We start from the raw sequence: 20,662 nt of genomic DNA, 5'->3' as shown, positions 1-20,662 counted from the left end.
CTTCAGTGGAAAATTCACCCTCAGTTGACCTCAGAGCCTCAGCCTCCTCCATGCTCCTCTGTACCTATGCCAAACACACAGAGGCCAAACTTGCTGGGGCAGAAATAGGTGGGGGACCGGGAGAAGACTTTAGGGAGAGTCTTGTCTTTTAGGCTGGATGAAAATGATCTGAAAGTAGATTGTGGTCATGGTGGTATAACTGTGAAAATACTAAATCTTAACAGGAGTACTGGGGGTGGCGTACTGGGGGTACATTTATAGAGTTCATCTTTAATCTTCCCTTCTTGACCTTCCCCCACTGAAAGATAAAACTAATGAGATTTTTGATACAATTTACAATTCATTTTATTATTCTGGTGCAAGAAAACATGTCCAGATTTATTTTCAATTTCAGTTGCAAAACAAACTGACCTGAAATTCACAGTCTTTAATATAACTGTCATCGCCAAAAAATGCACAAGATTATAAAAAGTGAATTAACTCATTGGTAGTACAAAGTCTATGCAGAAGAATCTTTCCTATCTAATTCATTTTTTTAAGACTGCACAGCAATTCTGTTCATTTAAAACACATATGTGTTAAAATAATGTATTTCAGCTGATTATGGGTATCACAAACAGAATGTAAAGATATTATATTTCCTCAAGTACTAACTGTTTTATTCTGTGCAATTTTGAGTTTCCGACCACCCTTTCCACAGATCAAAATACAAACACGTGCAAATAATAGATTATGGAAATGAAAGAAAATCCAGTAACAAAATTAAGAATTATAATAACTTATGAGGTAAGTTTTACTTTCATGTGTTCAGATATCAGTTAAGAAATGGTTCTCTTTACAAAGCATATTTAAGATGTATATTGTATTGTCACTGAGCCCTTAGAGCCCAAAATCAAGTAAAATTTCATGCCTCCTAGAATATTAAATTCCATGCAGCATAGTATTTTTAAAAATGTTAACTTTTAAAGCAGAACTCACTTCTATTTCTGCCCAATTAAGTTCATTAAAACCATTTGAAATGATACACTTGACTTGAAATAAGTTACTGAAATTCCAACATCAGTGTTAAATATCTGTAACCAGTGTAATCCATCTAGCCCCAAAACAATGTAGTGGGGCAAAGCATTCAAACGAGAAAGCATCAGAGAGTGTATAAATGGCCACCGAGAAGCCAAGCTTCCCAGAGCTTTGTTGGGGCTGCCGAGTGTAGGTCAGATCTTTCTACACAACTGAAAGTTCCTACAGCATGTCAGAGCGGACCATCAAACTGAAACACTCCGTATTTCCCAGTGGTCAGCCAGCTGGGCTCAGAAGCTGTGAGCTGTTCACCTTGCCCGGGCTGCAGACCAACCTGGACCTCAGCCTTTAATGTTCTGATGCTGCACAGGGGTGCAGGGTGGAAGCCACTCAACGCCTCATGAAATGGAACGGTAAACTCCCATCTTCTGTCGCCCGTCAGCTTCCTATAATTCAAGTCACCCTTGAAGAAAATTAAATGTGCCTTTTGTAGTGCAGCATGTAAGTCAGGAGCAACCTGAGACATTGCACTGAATTCATGAGGCAAAGTCCAAAATATATGATCAAGGTAAACCCATCTGCCCGTTTTAATATGGTCTTCCCAGTCAACCCCACACTGGGACACCCACTTATTATTAGAATACTTTAGTTGTTTGATTATCCAATTAAAATCATGTAGAGTAGTATCAGAAACAAACCATGGAATCGTTTTCCCATAAAAATGGATCTTAGTAGCCAGTTTAGAGGACAATAAGAAGTCAGCTAATACTAAGTCTGTAATAAGTTCAAACCCAGAATTATCCAGAACAATATCCACTTGAGTAACAGATTCTTTTTCTCTTGTTTTCTCGCAATTGCTAAGCAATGACCAAAGACGATCCATGTCGTTCACTAAAATGAAAGGTTTTAGGTCTTCCAATGAATTCATTATATTGGTCTTCTGAGAAATATGCTCCCCACCTGATAGAGACAGATCACACTTATTTCCCCACAGTGAAATCTGAAAAAGAAAAAGCACAATTCATGTACCCTTCTTTTGAATAACCAATTAAAAAAACTCTATTATGTAAGACATAATGGGAGACGGTGTTGCTAAAAATGTTCATAAAATTCATTTCTACAAAATTCAATATAAAATGTCCATCCAATCTACATTTTCTCTAATAATGCTGCATAAAAAAGCTGTGGCCTCTACTTTCAAAGTATATCCAGAATTTGGTGACCTGTACCACCTCTGATGCTACTGGCTCAGCCCAGACCTGAGTCATTTCAGTAACAGAGCTACCTATTTCTACCCTTGTGCCTTCAGTCTATTCGCAGAAGTAACCCTTGACCTACGTCATGTTATGTTACTCCTCCGATTAAAACCTTCTAACAGCTTCTCTTTTCAGCATGAGTAAAAACCAAAGCCCCTGCCTTTGCTCCAAGGCACCCTGGCTTCTATGGGGGTCCCTGCAGCCCCTCTCCCCTCTGCTCCTCATTTCCTGAAGCCTCTTCCCCCACAGTGACTCCCTGCTGTTAAATGCATACCAGTTTACTTTTCAACTGTTTAAATTAACAAACAGACTCAGGAGAATAATTATATTTACCTGAAGAATTTTAAAAAATTCATTTTTCAGCTGATCTTCATCTAGGTCTACAATAGTCTTCCTCAGCTCTTGCAGGTGAGTACATAAGGCAATGACAGATTCCTGAGAGTCAAAGAAATTTTGGTCTTTCAATTCTTTAAATATATCAAAGTCATCGATTGGTGGACTAAAATAGGGAAAAAAAATAATGAAACATTTCTATAACTCTGTACCTTTTTTCAAACATTTGAGTAGTTGCAGTTTTTTAAAGGAAAGAGAATAGTAGCAACCCACCCAAAAAATTAGTGGTGATTTTTATTAGGTATAACACAGACAAGTTATACAAAAATAATCAATTTACGTGAACTAAATAAAATTAAATAAATTATGCAAAAATAAATACCCAAACTCATTTTAATTAGTTGTCAAATATATAGGAAGTATTCAATAATTATAGGGACTGCATCCATAATTATTTATCCAGTGGGTTTTCAGGACAAAGGGGAAAAAGAAACAGAATTTCATGACAACTGCTTTAGTTTAACAAACACTTTTTCAGGTGCTCAGTGTGGCTCAGGCTCCAAATAACAAACATATGGATATAAATAGAATAGTTGAATACAATGTAGTAATTAATTACTAAAGGAGTCAAACACAGAATATTATAGGAACCCAATGACTACTTGCTATAAAGCAGACAGCACTAATGTAAATCTTATTCTAATGACAAATTTTGATCATTTATGCGTCGATTTCTAATTTTTTAGCAACTTTTACTCCCAAGTTGACTTTGGTGATGTATGTTCCATGGCTACATATTCATGTTGTCCAATGAGAGATCAAATAATATTGGCCTAAGAAAAATGTAACTCAGAGGTATACATACTAGCATAACAGACTTTACAGAATCAAATGTAAAGACATTCAGATCATCTGATCTTCAAAATTAGCTACTTTTTCCAGGGGTCTCCTACCTTAGGATAAAAAGGCAATATGGCAGATGCAATGGGATTGATTCAAATCAAAACCAAAAACATACCAGAATTTACACACCCCAGTGATGGCTGCCTCCCCCCAGTGAGTCAGCCTGGAAATCTACACCCTTAGTCCAAGAATGCTGCCATTGCTCAAAGCATTGTTGGAATTCCTCTTCGGGAATTTTCCTCAGAACCTGTTATTAAAACGTCCTGTCAGCAACGAGCATTGTCATGCTTTGGAGTTAACTTGTTTTTGGAAACAGCCAAAAGTCACTCAAAGCAATTTCAGTAGAATGAAGTGTGTAGATCAAATGGAATAAAACATTTTTGGTCAAAAATGAGGAATGATTAAATAATAATGAGACTAATCTCGTCTTGAGGTTTGTCAACTGGCCCTGAAAGAGGTTTCAAAGAATTAAAAGACTTTTTTTAGCAATGGCAGCATTGCTGGAATGAATCAATCTCTCAAGGTGAGGTAAAGGGATAAATGTATTTGGATGCATGGGTTCCACTGCGGGGGTCAGCAAACTGCAGCCTGCAGGCCCTCTCTGGCCCACCACCTGTTTTGTACGATCTGCAAGCTCAGAATGGCTTGCATAGTTTTGAAGCTTTGAAAAAAAATTTAAAAAGATTTTGTGATACACAAAATCCAAATTTCAGGGTTCATAACTCTGCTGCTCTATCAGAACACAACCACATTCACTTACATACTGCCTGTGGCTGCTTTGGCACCGCGAGAGCCGAGGAGTCTGAGAGCCTAGAACACTGACCGACTGGCCCTTGACGGAAACATCTGCATGCCCTCGTTTGGCCTCGTGGCACTGATTGTGGGATTTCCGCTCCCCAACCAGGAACTGAACCTGGGCCCCTGCATTGGAACTGCAGAGTCTTAACCAGTGGACTGCCAGGGAAATCCCTTGAGACTTGTTCCTTATATTTTAAGAGAGCAAACTCACATAGCTATAAATGATTTCAGAGATCTTAAAATGTTTGCCATTTTAGAATCTACTAGAGCTGTATATCTGTACACACTTGACCAGGGGTTCACTCCTAAGTCTATACCCAACAGAAATACACAGATGTTCACCAAGAATATGTGTTTGAATGTATGTGGATCCAAAGGCGGCATGTGGGGGCCTAACGTTCTGCCTTTTGATCTGGCCACTAGGCACACAGCATGTTCCGGTAAAGACTGCTGAATACTTAAGAAATGTGCACTATTCAGCATGTATATTACACTTTAATAAAAGCTTAAAAATGTCTGCCATTTTCTCCATATTTTCATTTTTCAGTATCTGAAGCATATTTAAATTTTACCTATTGCTAAAACTTTGAATCTTAACTTAGATTTGCAGACTATTCAACCACTTAACTCTAAAAAACCCAAAACATACATCTTGACAAAGAAAATTCAACATAGGTTTCAGTAAAAGGGGCAAAGTCATCAGAAACATCCCTTAAAGCTAACGTGTGCTCTGTGCGCATGTGTGCTAAGTTGCTTCAGTGGTGTCTGACTGCTTTTGACCCTATGGATTAGAGCCCGCCAGGTTCCTCTATCCATGGGATTCTCCAAGCAAGAATACTGGAGTGGGTTGCCATGCCCTCCTCCAGGGGATCTTCCCCACCCAGGGAATGAACCTGCAACACTTAAGTCTCCTGAGTTGGCAGGTGGGTTTTTTACCACTAGTGCCACCTGGGAAGCCTCTATGTGTGCTTTCAGTCAGTTTAGTTGCTTAGTTGTGTCCGCCTCTTTGTGACCCCATGAACCGCAGCACTCCAGGCCTCCCTGTCCATCACCAACTCCCAGAGTCTACCCAAACCCATGTCCATTGAGTTGGTGATGCCATCCAGCCATCTCATCCTGTCGTCCCTTTCTCCTCCTGCCCTCAATCTTTCCCAGCATCAGGGTCTTTTCCAATGAGTCAGCTCTTCGCATCAGGTGGCCAAAGTATTGCAGTTTCAGCTTCAACATCAGTCCTTCCAATGAACACCCAGGACTGATCTCCTTTAGGATGGACTGGTTGGATCTCCTTGCAGTCCAAGGGACTCTGAAGAGTCTTCTCCAGCACCACAGTTCAAAAGCATCAATTCTTCGGCGCTCAGCTTTCTTTATAGTCCAACTCTCACATCCATATATGACCACTGGAAAAACCATAGCCTTGACTAGATGGACTTTTGTTGGCAAAGTAATGTCGCTGCTTTTTAATCTGCTGTCTAGGTTGGTCATAACTTTCCTTCCAAGGAGTAAGCGTCTTTTAATTTCATGGCTTCAATCACCATTTGCAGTGATTTTGGAGCCCAGAAAAATAAAGTCTGACACTGCTTCCACCGTTTCCCCATCTATCTGCCACGAAGTGATGGGACTGTAAGCGTCTTTTAATTTCATGGCTTCAATCACCATTTGCAGTGATTTTGGAGCCCAGAAAAATAAAGTCTGACACTGCTTCCACCGTTTCCCCATCTATCTGCCACGAAGTGATGGGACTGGATGCCATGATCTTAGTTTTCTGAATGTTGAGCTTTAAGCCAACTTTTTCACTCTCCTCTTTCACTTTCATCAAGAGGGTCTTTAGTTCTTCTTCACTTTCTGCCATAAGGGTGGTGTCATCTGCATATCTGAGGTTATTGATATTTCTCCCAGCAATCTTGATTCCAGCTTGTGCTTCCTCCAGCCCAGTGTTTCTCATGCTGTACTCTGCATATAAGTTAAATAAGCAGGGTGACAATATACAGCCTTGACGTACTCCTTTTCCTATTTGGAAGCGGTCTGTTGTTCCATGTCCAGTTCTAACTGTTGCTTCCTGACCTGCATACAGGTTTCTCAAGAGGCAGGTCAGGTGGTCTGGTATTCCCACCTCTTTTAGAATTTTCCACAGTTTATTGTGATCCGCACAGTCAAAGGCTTTGGCATAGTCAATAAAGCAGAGATAGATGTTTTTCTGGTACTCTCTTGCTTTTGCGATGATCCAGCGGATGTTGGCGATTTGATCTCTGGTTCCTCTGCCTTTTCTAAAACCAGCTTGAACATCTGGAAGTTCACGGTTCATGTACTGCTGAAGCCTGGCTTGGAGAATTTTAAGCATTACTTTACTAGTGTATAAGATGAGTGCAATTGTGCGGTAGTCTGAGCATTCTTTGGCATTGCCTTTCTTTGGGATTGGAACGAAAACTGACCTTTTCCAGTCCTGTGGCCACTGCTAACTTTTCCATATTTGCTGGCATATTGAGTGCAGCACGTTCACAGCGTCATCTTTGAGGATTTGAAATAGCTCAACTGGAGTTCCATCACCTCCACTAGCTTTGTTCATAGTGATGCTTCCTAAGGGCCACTTGACTTCACATTCCAGGATGTCTGGTTCTAGGTGAGTGATCACACCATCGTGGTTGTCTGGGTCGTGAAGAACATTTTTGTACAATTCTTCTGTGTATTCTTGCCACCTCTTCTTAATATCTTCTGCTTCTGTAGATCCCTACCATTTCTGTCCTTTATTGAGCCCATCTTTGCAGGAAATGTTCCCTTGGTATCTTTAATTTTCTTGAAACGATCTCTAGTCTTTCCCATTCTATTGTTTTCCTCTATTTCTTTGCATTGATCACTGAGGAAGGCTTTCTTATCTCTCCTTGCTATTCTTTGGAACTCTACATTCAAATGGGTATATCTTTCCTTTTCTCCTTTGCTTTTCACTTCCCATCTTTTCACAGCTATTTGTAAGGCCTCCTCAGACAGCCATTTTGCTTTTTTGCATTTCTTTTTCTTGGGGATGGTCTGGATTCCTGTCTCCTGTACAATGCCACGAACCTCCATCAATAGTTCATCAGGCTATGTTCATCATGAACACATAGTTCATCATATGTGCTTTGGGATCCTCTAAAAGCTAGAAAGATAGTTCTTTGGTCACTCTGGATGGGTCAATGACCCAGGATAGGAATTCTTCATATAAGAAACCTAACAAGTTGGACACTTAAAAACTACTTCAAGGGTAGGGATAAATTAGGAGTATGGGATTAAAAGATACAACTACTATACATAAAATACATAAGCAACAAGGATTTACAGTATAGCACAGGAAACTATATTCAATATCTTATAATAACCTATAATGGAAAATAATGTATGTGTGTGTATATATACACACACACATACAGATATCTGAATCACTTTGCTGTACACCTGAAACTAACACAATATTATAAACCACTATACTTTGATTAAAAAAACCAACTACTTCAGTGCTAGTTCCGCTATAGGACAGCCCTTCTTTGTATTACCTATAACCTGAGTATCAGACAAATACCCAGATCTTCAAATATTTGCCAAAGAGATCCCCTTAGGAGAGTTCCACACCTCTGACTCACTAATATTCTCGTTCCTGGAACTTCAAGCTAAATGTTGCCTCTATCCCTTTTATCAAGCTATTCCTGGACCAATGGGTAGCAGCACAGGCTGGGCAGAATCTCCCTGGGGCATGGAAAGAAAAACCAATGTGCAGGCCCCACCACAGACAAATTACACCATCAGGATTTAATATAACAATTTCAAAATCTGCATATTTAAAAACAAACCAAAAAACTTTTGCCCAACTGGGTGACAAGCAGCTGGGCTTGTAGGATTCTGTCCTAGATTTCTCACTCTGAACTGGATCTACCTCTAAAGCCAACTCAGAAACAGCATTCTTTTTACTTTCCTAATGTTCAAACTCCTCTAAGCCCGTTCAGGGTGCCACTCAGTGTTTCAACACTTCAGCAGCTTTGTCTGATACATGGACATTTTCCAGAGTTATGAAACCATCACCCAGAACATCAGACTAACCTTAGTCCTGGAGAGATATCCAAATGCACGACTTGTTTGAGGAGGGGGCTTATTTGACTTACACAGACCAGGCTCCAATACTGGTTCTATCAGTTACTCACCATGCAGCCTCAGAAAAGATACTAATCCCTCTGAGCCTCAGTTTCCTCCACTATAAAATGGAAACCATAACACCTATATGAAACTGGGTTGCAAAATAACTAGAACTGAGCTGGTATTCAATACATGACAGTACCAAGTGTTGGCTAGTCTTTTGCTTGGGTCTGTGTGCCAGGTAATATGCTATATTTTTAGTGAATGTATTCTGCTTTTAAAGCACAAGACCTAAAACATACTTATTCAGCAAACACTAAAAAAATTGTGAGCTTATAATAATTTATAAAGATTAAAACAGAAAAAAATAATAAATAGACTCAAGTTTACCCATGTTTCCCTAAGTAATCTTTTTATTTTACTTTCAGTGCTGGTTTAATTAAGTGCCTTCAAGTATCCTATGCTATGTTGAGGACTGGATACCAAAGGATTCCTCTTACTCAGCAAACCTGTATTTCTGTAACCTGTGAGCTAAAAGAATGATCCACACTACATTTTCTTATGCTCTGTAAGGCATTTCTCTATCAGAATTTTCCTAGGAAAAAATTAATTAGTATAAACAATTCTATAAAAACTTATTCTGGAACATGTGTTTAACTTTTTGAGTCCTTTTCTAATCTAGCCATTAAAAACAAGAGCAGAAAATTAAGATAGTGCATCAGAACAATGCAGTGACTCACTGTTCTGTTGACTTCTTTTAGCAAATTATCTATTTTTAAAAACAAAACATATGCTTACTTTGTCCTGTCTTGATTTTTTATATAAATAATTATTTCAAATTAACATTTTTTGCTTATTAAGAACAATTTGTTGTATTCTGCAAATAAGTAAGTTCTTTTAAGAATTTTTAATTAGTTCCTACTTCAGATATTCAATCTTAGGTCTACTCTAAGCAAGTGGATAATAACGGCCAATAATCAATTACAACAATAACATTTGCAAAAATATCTAAGAGCACCATTAATATCTGCTGAACTGAATTCAGGCTTCATTTGGCTTTTATTTGAAAACTTACCATTTTATAATTTTAAAGAAAACATAAATTATCTACATTTGTTATTTGATGGTTACAAACTTACCTTTGGATAATTGCTTCATGAATTCTACGATACATGTAGCATTCTACAAATAGCCAAGGTGAGAGAAACCACCTTGGTCTCCCATCACTTTCATTTAAAAGACTCTGTTGATATTCTAGGTACTGATTCCATATGTCAGTATCAACAAACTTTTCAACCAAAGGAACAATCGGTTTATCTGTTTGCAATTCGTTCCGTAATTTAGAAAGAAGAGAAATTGCTTTCTTTTCCGCTTCCAGGCCTTTCTGCAAAAACATGGGAGGGGGTTATATATATGACATATATACACACGTGTATGAATGGTCTACATTACAATCAATTTATATGTAATTATCTATAACTATAAATATATATATGTACATACATATATATTTATAATTCCTCTAGGGTAACAAATTTTTATGGATCTAAATTTAAGAAGGAAAAAATACAGCATTTCAAAACTACATTTTATGTCTTTCACAAACATTTAAATTTAGATCCAGGAAGGGGAACACATGTAAACCCATGGCTGATTCATGTCAATGTATGGCAAAAACTATTACAATATTGTAAAGTAATTAGCCCCCAACTAAAATAAATAAATTTATAAAAAAAAAAAAAATTCAGAATTCTTAAGTTGAAAAATCAAAAAACACACACAGATCTCATATCGACATTATCTTGCCCTACCTAGTCTGCCTTTTTTTTTTAAAGTTTCATGTTACGAACTTATCTCCAGGTGAAATGACCATTAGCACATACGGAAAACTGCTTATTGTGTTTGTTAGACTTACCCACATAAGAATTAAGTCAAAACTGAATTCTTACCTCTCCATGTTTCTCAAAAAATTCACTTTTATGTCGATGCAATGTATCAATAGCTTTGGTTAAGATCTGGGGTAATCTGTCTTTAATTGTAAGATATGCAAATGATCTGCAAAAGAGGCACACACACAGCAAATTATTCAGTAGCATTCACACTAGAAGACTGTCATCTTTCAGCTTTTAGAACACCTCATCTAAATTTAAATTCCTTTGCAAACAACTCCTGTAAAGTAAACCTGCATTGCCCAATTCCTAGAGTAACTCAAGAAAATTGAAAAACCTCTCTGAGAGTCTTAGTCGCTCAGTTGTGTCTGATTCTTTGCAACCCCATGGGCTGTAGGCTCTGTCCATGGGATTCTCCAGGTAAGAATACTGGAGTGGTTAAGCCATTCCCTTCTCCAGGGGATCTTACCCACCCAGGGATAGAACCTGGGTCTCCCGCATTGCAGGCAGATTCTTTACCATCTGAGCCACCAGGGAAGCCTGGAAAACCTCTCTTGTGTATCATAAAAGCTAAGCATGCTTTGTGCCTCAAATCTCAGACTATTCCCTAGAGTGTTTAATCATTCTTATCCTTCTTATTGTATTCCTTTTCTTCTCCTCAACCAGAAACTAGTCTAACAAGGTGATAAGACAGAAACAGAATTATCCTAAAAGTCAAACAGACTTTCCTCCTAGGTTTATTATTTATTAAATGACCTTTCCTACCTAGAAAGGTGGGGCAATGGATGTAAAACTGCCTGATACACTTTACAGTGTAGAAAAATGTAGGGAAAGACATTTACACCCCTGATTCTCTTTCTTTGTCTATATTCTCAGCCAACATTAATTGTTTTCAAAGTTTTTTCTTGATGCCTTCTCTGCCACCCCAATAACTCCTTCCATCCTCTCTGACCTCTCTTGCAAAATTAAGGCAAGCTACCATCTGGCTTTCCCAACCAGAAAATGAGAGATTTTTCTAGAAGTGTCAGAGAGTGAAGAAAGCTGGATGAGGAAAAATTTGAGTATGCTTGAATCAAAAATTAAAGATATTCTTGATTTTAGCCATACAAAAAATCAAGATTTACAGATTATCATTGTATGTATTATTGGAGAAGGAAATGGCAACCCACTCCAGTATTCTTGCCTGGAGAATCCCATGGACAAAGGAGCCTGATGGGCTACAGTCCACCGGGTCACAAAGAGTCAGACAGGACTAAGCAACTAACATACACACACATTGTATGTATTATTAAGGAAATACATGGTCCAGATAGAAAAAAACTAGCACTGTGAAGTTTCTAAATAGAAAGCACAAAACAACTGACCAGTTCATTTGTATCTTCAGATCACCAGAGACAATGTAAAAACAAAGACAGTTGGAATACTTCTGCCCAAATCTCCTATTCTAACTTTAATTTGGGATCAGCACACTTGTAAAAACTCAAATATCTTTTTCCAATTTTCAAAAATAGGATTATATGTCCTGAGTATTTCAAGAGCCTTCCTCAAATGTGAACCATAAAGCTTAAAGGAAAAAAATTATAAAAATGCTTTCTGATTCTGTGGGTTTTACAGTGAATAGGTTTTAATATGCATGAAATGAAATGAAGTTGCTTCAGTCATGTCCACCTCCTTGCGACCCCAAGGACTGTAGCCTGCCAGGCTCATCTGTCCATGGGATTTTTCCAGGCAAAAATACTGGAGCTGGTTGCCATTTTCTTCTCCAGGGGAATCTTCCCGACCCAGGGATTGAACCTGGGTCTCCCTCATTGCAGGCAGACTCTTTACCGTCTGAGACACCAGGGAATAGTAACTGCTCTGATCAGAATTTAACTTTTGACAATTACTACTAATTCCTTGGAAAAAGAGAAAGAATACTATATCAACTGACACTTGAATTTTCCAAGGTAACAGATATAAAAAGTGACAGTTCTTTGAGATTTTACTTAACTAGTTAAGTGTTAGTCACTCAGTCGTGTCTGACTCTTTGCTACCCCATACACTGTAGGCTCCTCTGTCCATGGACTTCTTCAGGCAAGAATACTGGAGTGGGTGCCATTCCCTTCTCCATGGGATCTTCCCAACTCAGGGATCAAACTCAGGTCTCCTGCATTACAGGCGGATTCTTCACCATCTGAGCCACCAGGAAAGCCACTTAACTAGAAAGTATTGCTATTTTTCTAGCTACTAAATTTCCTCATAGGTTTATATCTCCAAGAGTAACGTCTCAGGTACAGGGACTTGAATGAAGGCAGATATACCTAGGACTCAAAATTTAAGGATGCTGACACTCCCTATATTTGCCTGAAGGTGAGTACAAGCTTAAATTCAGGGCCTAAGGTGCTTCTCTGAGCTCAATCCATTGCTGGTACGGTCAATTTTTTCCAAGTGTTCTTGTGCTTTGCAATATTTTGCAGTAAGGACACATCTCAAATGTAAACTGGGCCTTCTAATTTGTACTAATAGATATATTTATAAGAAATCTATAACATGACTTTTAAAAAAGCAAGACGGTACAGGCACTTATGGTGGGATTACAAATTAATCCGATTAGCAATAGGAAGAAACACATTTCTCGATAGATCTCAGATCCCTAACTTTTGCAGAGAGCTTTAACCATCACCGTCAAAAAGTAGGTTTATTAATTAAATATGGTTAAAGTCACGCGTTGCAACACTCTGAAAGGGGGTATACACGCTCAAGACAGTCATGCGTGAGTTAAAAATAATAATAAACAGTATCGAACCACTTTAAAGACGCATTAACTGTTCGATACAAATTAATGCAAGGCTACCAAAATCCTCGAAGCATCACTGTAGAGAGAGGTGCGGGTAAACGGGGATTTCTAGTCGGGATTTGCAGTCAGTTCTCGTGTAGGCAGGCAAGAAGCCACGAATCACACCGCAAGGAGGAAGCTGCAAAGACGGTCCGAACCTGGAGCCCGGCGAGCGGCCGCCTAGCCCTGGCCTCCCCGCGAGCCGTTAGAAACCAAGCCGTGGCCCCCAGGGAAGCGGAGCCCGGCGGCGGGCTGGAACTCGCGGGCGGCGGAGGAGCAGGCGCCTCCAGCCCGCCTCCGCTTCCCTCCCCCGGTACCCACAGGTTCCCCACGAGGCCCAGCTTTCCGCAGAACCGGGGAGGAGGAAAAGGAGCCGAGAGAGTGGCCGAGGGAAGCGACACGAACCCTACGTCTCGCGCCGACAGAGATGCCGGAGGCCCCGCCATCACCTTCCGCGCCTCCGACTCCAACGCTTGAGTCTCACCCGCCGCAGGAGGGGAGGCGGTGCCAGCGCAAGGGAGGAGCCGAGAAAGGGAGGGAGGTGGGTTTAAAAAAAACACTTTTGAATGAAGAAACTTTATTTGGTGCCTGTAGAAGAGACAAACTATGGCCGACTCGAGGACCCGGAGATATCTTCCGGGGACGAAGGCGGGGACAGCTGAGGGCGACGAGAGGAGCGGAATCAGGAAGCGGGCGGAAGGCGGAAGCAAGCAGGGACCGGGACGTCTCAGGGACCAGGGAGCGGCTCGGGTCGCGGCGGCACAGGTCACGTGGTCCTGCGGTCACGTGGACAGAGCGACTCACGCTCCGCTGGGGCTTGGAGCCCTGTGCGCCTGCGCAGTGCTGCGCGCTTGGTGGGGCGCCAGTCTGGATTAGGACCGGCTGCGGGGAGCGCGGCTGCTGCTCGGTCTCTTCTCTGCGGCCGGGCGGCGGAAGCTCGCGCGCTCCGCGCATCCCTCTTCTCGTCCGGCCGAGAGGTTAGTGCACTGCCTTGTTCTCCGAGCTTGTATGGTCCCGCACAGCGGTGCCCGCCTTTGCTGCCCGCCGCCTTGAACCTCTTAGGTCACATGTTTCACCGGTACCGCGGAGGTTCCCTGCCTGTTAACAGTGATCTTTGGTCGACTTAACTGGGAGTAAAAAGCACTCCATCCGTAACTCATATTGAATCCTTTTTTTGAGCCAGTGCACAGCGGCTGCTGCAAAGATCATTTTGAGCAGTTTAAGGAGTTGGAAGGCATGCTCCCACATTAGCGCCTCTTATCCATTGAATTGTAGCCTAGTTGATACAGTTTTCTTAGTTGGTGTTTTCTTAGAAGTAGGAAATGCATCCAAGAACCGAGTAGCCGCCTTGTATTTCATTCAGAAAATATGAGTTGAATACGTATTGTGTGCTGGGCACTCTGGTCACAGTAGACACAGCTGAACAAAAGGCAACTCTATCCTCAAGGAGGTTATATGCTACAGGAGAGAGAGAAATAAAATCTTTCCTCTTCTGTTTCTTCCCGTTATGGCATGTGACAACTTACCGTATATTTTGTAGCATTAAGACTATATTTTATAGCATTGTGACTATTTACTGTATTTTATAGCCTTAAGGCTGTATATTTTATAGCATTGTGACTATTTACTGTATATTTTGGTGGCTTACCACATGTATTATCTGCCATCCCCACTGTGATGTAAGTTTCAAAAGACAGGGATTTTTTGTCCTTTATTTTCAGCTGTGTTAGCAAGTAGAACAATGTCTGGCACATGGTAGGAACTCAGTTCATAACTTGTGTGAGTTAATAAAGTAAGAACACGAAGTATTGGTATATGATGTTAAATGCAGTGGAGAAATAGAAAGTGGAGGAAGCTAGTGCTGCTGTCCTTTTTTTTTTTTTTTTAATGATTCTTTTTGGCTATGCTGGGTCTTTGTTTGGGCTCCTCAGCTTCTTTTCCCTGCAGCATATGGGATCTTAGTTCACTTACCAGGAATTGAACCCAAGTGCCCTCTATTGCAAGATGGATTCTTAACCACTGGACCACCAGGGAAGTCCTTGGTGTGCATTTTGAATGAAGTGCCCCAGGAAGATGTCACTGCCTAGGAGGCATTTGAGCAAAGATCTGAAGGAGGTGAGGGAATAAATAGGTTTACAGACACCTGGGAGAAGAGTATAAGGGTAGTAAGTGCACAGATGCAGATGCCAGAGTGACTGGAGCAAAAGGATGAGGGGGAAAAAGCTGTAGGAGACATTAGAGTGGCGATAAAGGGCAGAGAAGGGAGGACCATGCAGTGTACGTTAAGGTCTTTGGCTTTTAGTTCAAGTGAAGTGTGAGGCGATCATTAAACTGTATGAAGTGGGAAGATGGAATCTGACTTAGTAAATTAGTAAATTTGGTTGGGATATTCAGAAGAATGTGAAGAACGGAAGCTGGGAACCCAGTGTGGATGCTGTGACAGCTGCGTGGACCAGGGTGGTGGCTGGGTTGTTGAGGACCGGTCGGAGCCAAGCCAGTGGGACTTGCTGATGGACTGGGTATGGAGAAGAAAAGCGCCCAGGTGGCCTGCAGTTTAGGGGCTTTAGCAGAGATAAGGATGTAGTTGCTGTTTCACGAGTTGGGGAAGACTGTGGGAAGAGTAGGATTTGCAGGAAGGTTTCAGAAGCTCAGTTTTAAGCCTGTTACAGTTTTCATGCTCGTCAGAATAGTTTAGGGATAAATATTTGCTATTTATTGGCCTGTAGGTAACTACATCAAACGGTGAGGTTGGAGATCAATGGGAGCTGGGAATAGAGAGGAAATGTGGCCCAAATTCTGAGCTTTGGTGCGTTACATTCTTGGGATGGGAAACCAGCAAGAGAGACAGAGGTGCACCCAGTGAGGATGAAAGTGGTGAGTGAGGTGGGGGGTGGAGTGGTCCGCTGTATCCCATGTTGCTGGTCAGTGAGGGAAAACGAAGGCTGAGAAGTGTCTGATGCAGAGGTCATTGCTGGCCTTGACAGATGGGTTTTGGTGAAGTGATAGGAGTGAAAGCCCGATTGGAGCGGGTTCAGGGATATCAGAGAAGAGGCAATGAAGACAGGGAATAAAACTGCTTTGTTGAAGATATTTTAAAAGCTGCAGGTTCTGCCTCCCACGTATCACAGGGACTCACCCTTGTCCTCATCCTTTTAAAGGGAGATAACATACATGCAGTGGTTTCAGTGTCATCTTTGGAACTGGAAAGGCCTGGGACTTCCTTCCAGCTCTGCATCGCAGACTCAGCAATCCGCCCCACTAAGCTTCCGTTTCCCCTGTGAAGTACCTCACAGGGTTGTTGCGAGGTGAAGCAGAGCATTTGCTGGGTACCAAGTACTCAGGAAGCAATGTCTTAGTCTCTGTCAGTTCCTCCTCTACATTTTATCCACAGATATGTTTCTTAGACATGTATCTGACTATGTGCGTCTCTCGTGAAAAGCTCTGCCTTCTCCCTGTTGCTGGAAACTCATTAGGATCAGTACTCAGGATCCAGCCACTTCTGCCTCCCCTGGAGCTGAATCCTGTTTGTCAGGTGAACTGTATGCCTGTGTGTGGGGGGGTGGGGGGTGACTTGTTGATCCCTCTGCCCTTTTGAAACCTGGTTCAAATGTCACCTCTGATAAGCCCCATTCACCCTCAGCCAGAGAGTCCTTTCTCTGCACCCAAGAGCAATTGGTACATAACTCTGTTAGGTACTCATCACAGTATACCCTTCCCCCACTAGATGGTAAGTACTTAGATTCTTGTTACATACCTGTATTTCCAGCCCCTAATATGTTACTTTGTTAAACAATTGTTATTGATTTCCTACTACAAGCTTACTTTTTTTTTTTTTGCCTGCTGTGGGGCATGTGGGATCTTAGTTCCCCAACTAGGGATCCAACCTGTGCCCCCTTCCACTGGAAGCGTGGAGTCTTAACCACTGGATGGCCAGGGAAGTCCCTCCAGCCTTACTTTTAAAGAACAAATGTTTTAAACTGTAAATAAGAGGGGAGATTATTCATGTATAATATTTCTATTGGGCGTGTGTGTGTGTGTCACAACCCTTAGCTCTACTTAGCCCTACTGCCATGCCCAGCCCCACCCTGAAAAGCACGTTCCCCTTTGAGAATCAGCTTGAGTCTTTCTGGCAGCCTTTCCTGACTCTTCGTGTAAACTTAGGAACCTTCTGTTGTAAGGCCTAGGGCTGCTCCACTGAGTTAATAATGAGGCATTTGCACATGCCTGTCTCCTTCAGGAGACCATTAGCTTGATGGCAGGAACCCTGTTCTTCCATGGATGTATCCCTGGTCCCAGCTCATTGCTTATCTTATTGTAAAGGCTGAATACTTTTTGGGGGGGGGGGGCCTTGGCATTGGGGATCTTAGTTCCCTGACCAGGGATCAAACCCATGCCCTCTGCAGTGGAAGCTCAGAGTCTTAACCACTGGACAGCCAGGGAAGTCCCTGAATACATTTTGAATAAAGGGGTTTAGAAGTACTAATTTCATTTTAAATAGTTGATATGCTAGTGAAGTAAATGAAGAGATCCCTATTACTCTTTTTTTTTTTTTTTTGAGAGTCCTTTTCTTGTCCTTGTAACCTTCCAGAAAGAAGGCCTAAAGTTGACTACAGGTGATGGAAACATTAAAATTTATTTTTTTAACCTTTTACTAGGCTTCACTTGGAGAAGGAAATGGCAGCCCACTCCAGTATTCTTGCCTGGAGAATCCCATGGACAGAGGAGCCTGGCGGGCTACAGTCCATGGGGTCACAAAGAGTTGGACACAACTGAGTGACTAACAACAACAGGCTTCAGTTAGATGTATCTGTTTTGCAAATTGTTTTACAGAAATATACCTGTTACCCAGGAAAACATTACATGTGTTTTTTAAATTTATTTAGTTTTAATTGAAGGATAATTGCTTTACAGAATTTTGTTGTTTTCTGTCAAACGTCAACGTGAATCAACCATAGATATACATACGTCCGCTCCCTCTTGAACCTTCCTCCCATATCTCTCCCATCCCACCCCTCTAGGTTGATACAGAGCCCCTGTTTGAGTTCCCTGAGTCATACAGCCAATTCCTGTTGGCTGTTTTACATATGGTAATGTAAGTTTCCATGTTACTCTCCATACATCTCACCCTCTCTCACCTCCCCTCCCCCCATGTCCATAAGTCTGTTCTCTATGTCTGTTTCTCCATTGCTGCCCTGCAATGGACTACCATCAGTACCATCTTTCTAGATTCCATATATATGTGTTAGTATATGATATTTATCTTTCTTTTTCTGACTTACTTCACTCTGTATAATAGGCTCTAGGTTGATCCACCTCATTAGAACTGATTTAAATGCATTCCTTTTTGTGGCTGAGTAATAGTCCATTGTGTATATGTACCACAACTTCTTTATCCATTCATCTTGGGTGTATTTTTCTAAGATTTTTTTTTTCCTCAACTTGAACTTTGCATTCTTGTCTTTTAGCTTGGGTTATGGTAATGTCAGCCAGACTTCTCAGAGCCCTGGCTGGATCTCGCCATATTTTGTCAAAAGCATGTCAGTGCCAAAGACTTGTTCATCGAATGTTAAAACCACTTAAGGAATTTGAGACTACAGCATGCACAGCCTTGACAAGAAATCAGAACTTGGATTTATTCTTTCCCGATGCAGCAACTGGTGGTTTGAATAAGTCTCAGGTCCTGCAAATGAACCAGAAAATATCAAATACAAATGTACTCCCTATATTCAACACTGCGCATTGCCAAGATGGAAAAACTCACCTTCCAACTAGGAACTCCATCAGTACTCGCAGGAAAGTGACTCACAAACCAAATCTGCTAGGTTCTAAATGGTTTATAAAAATATTAAAGAGACATTCCTCATCTGTGTCCACGGAAACAGTTTCTAAACAAGACTTTCCGCAAATCAAGAGACCACTGAAAGCTTCAAGGACCAGGCAGCCATCTAGGACCAATCTTCCAGTTCTGCCTGTGAACGAGGTAAAAACACGGGGTGGGGGGTGCCTCTGTTCCCTGATAATCACCCTAAACCCCTGTGTGTTCCAGCTCGGCCTCCCTGCCAACACAGGAGAGCATCTGCTCAATGCTGTTTTCAGGGTCTTTGAAGCCTAGTAGTACAACCTGTTACCTCCAAAAGGAATCAGCATCATAATTTTAGGAATTAGTGGTACATATAAAGGGCTTCCCAGGTGGCTCAGTGGTAAAGAACCCGCCTGCCAATGCAGGCAACACGGGTTTGATCCCTGGGTTGGGACAATTCCCTGGAGGAGGAAATGGCAACCCACTCCAGCATTCTTGCCTGGCAAATCCCATGGACCAAGAAACCTGGTGGACTATAGTCCATGGGGTCGCAAAGAGTCGGATGTGACTGAGCAGCTGAGCATGCACTCACAATATGTATAAAGGCAAAATAGAGGCAATTAAATATAAAAATGTAGTTTATAAAAGGATTAGTTAGTGGCCTAAGAAAATTTTGGAAAAGACTGCTATTAAGTTCACTTTAGGAATAGTGCTATTAAAAAAGCCCTCACTTAAAAAAAAAAAAAAGTCAAACTGTAGAAATTCTATATTAAGTTTAAGAAAAAAATTTTCAAGTTAACTGTGAAGACAGGTAAGCATTTATAAGCTGATGATGATTGTGTGGGAGTGGGTGACAAAAGCACTGGCAAGGTAGAATTGAAAAAGCAGAGTGAAGGTCTTTGCTTTTTTATCCTTTGAAGGTTGAAGGGGTTGTTTTTATTCCTTGTTACAAGGTTTATGGGAATTTCTCTACAATTTGCGTTTCCCCACTAAATGGTAAATATTTAAGGTGAAGATCAAGCCCTTCGTTAACCTGTGTATCTTGCATGATACTTAAAACTGTGCCTTGTACTTAATAAATGTTTATTAAACTGGAAAGGATGGAAGAGAAGCAAAGGAATCTTTGATGTCTGTAATGATCAACATTAAAAATAGGAGTGTCAAATATTTAAAATTTAATGAGGCATTCTGAATCTATCAGAAAACAGGTTAGGGTCGAAACAGGTTAAAATTTCGATTTTGAGAAGTAGACCCTGAGCATTTAACTTGGTGGGGTTTTGTGGGGGGTTTTTTTGTTTTTTTTTTTTACTGTGAGATTGACTTCCTTTAAAAAAGTGTACAGGCCTTCTTGTCATATCCTCAGGTTGTAAAGTTAGGGGCTGATTAGTGTTAGTCACTCAGTCGTGTCTGACTCTTCGTGACTCCGTGAACTGTAGCCCGCCAGGCTCCTCTGTCCATGGGCTTTCCCAGGCAAGGATACTGGAGTGGGTTGCCATTCCCTTTGACGGGATCTTCCCGACCAAGGGATCGAACCTGGTCTCCTGAATTGCAGGCAGCTTCTTTACCATCTGAGCCACCAGGCCTGGTTAATGACTTTTATTTTGGATTCTAGCTTTGTTTACATTCTTGTTTTGTTTCTTTCAAATCCAAGATATAACATATGGATGGGAGTTTTGGATTCATTCTACTCTCACCCCTTTCTTTGTAGCTCTTGAGTTTTTAATTACATTGTTTCGCTATGTGATCATCCGGG

The 20,662-nt window shown here is 41.1% G+C and overlaps 2 protein-coding genes across 15 annotated transcripts in view; one reads left to right on the top strand and one right to left on the bottom strand.

The window, feature by feature from the left end:
* Positions 1-320: 320 nt before the first annotated feature.
* Positions 321-13,577, bottom strand: DCPH1 (damage control phosphatase 1). Of its 3 annotated transcripts, none has more exons than XM_081530274.1 (5): positions 13,128-13,577; positions 10,355-10,460; positions 9,545-9,789; positions 2,607-2,772; positions 321-2,017 (listed from the first exon to the last, which is right to left on the bottom strand). In XM_081530274.1, the coding sequence occupies exons 3-5, from the start codon at positions 9,577-9,579 to the stop codon at positions 1,250-1,252; spliced, it is 969 nt and encodes a 322-aa protein (XP_081386400.1). In that variant the 5' UTR covers positions 9,580-9,789; positions 10,355-10,460; positions 13,128-13,577; the 3' UTR covers positions 321-1,249. The 3 variants fall into 3 exon arrangements, with proteins under 3 accessions (XP_081386400.1, XP_081386399.1, XP_081386398.1); XM_081530273.1 differs by having other exon boundaries at positions 13,268-13,577; XM_081530272.1 differs by having other exon boundaries at positions 13,515-13,577.
* The window catches only part of RMND1 (required for meiotic nuclear division 1 homolog), a 35,588-nt gene continuing 28,256 nt past the window's right edge, over positions 13,331-20,662 (top strand). The window contains exons 1-5 of one of the 12 annotated variants that reach the window (XM_081530261.1): positions 13,947-14,086; positions 15,114-15,224; positions 15,836-15,983; positions 16,501-16,641; positions 18,575-19,089. In XM_081530261.1, the coding sequence (XP_081386387.1) occupies positions 18,583-19,089 (507 nt within the window). In that variant the 5' untranslated portion in view covers positions 13,947-14,086; positions 15,114-15,224; positions 15,836-15,983; positions 16,501-16,641; positions 18,575-18,582. Of the gene's footprint in view, positions 13,651-13,946; positions 14,087-15,113; positions 15,225-15,835; positions 15,984-16,500; positions 16,642-18,127; positions 18,202-18,574; positions 19,090-20,662 lie in introns of those variants that run through there. The other 11 variants (XM_081530266.1, XM_081530265.1, XM_081530262.1 and 8 more) reach the window with 11 other exon arrangements.

Source organism: Giraffa tippelskirchi, chromosome 9 (genome assembly GCF_054371585.1).
Source record: "Giraffa tippelskirchi isolate mGirTip1 chromosome 9, T2T-mGirTip1v1.2.pri, whole genome shotgun sequence".
NCBI classification, from domain to species: Eukaryota; Metazoa; Chordata; class Mammalia; order Artiodactyla; family Giraffidae; genus Giraffa; species Giraffa tippelskirchi.
The sequence above is the reverse complement of the archived record's forward strand: the minus strand, read 5'-3'. Positions and strand labels throughout refer to the sequence as shown.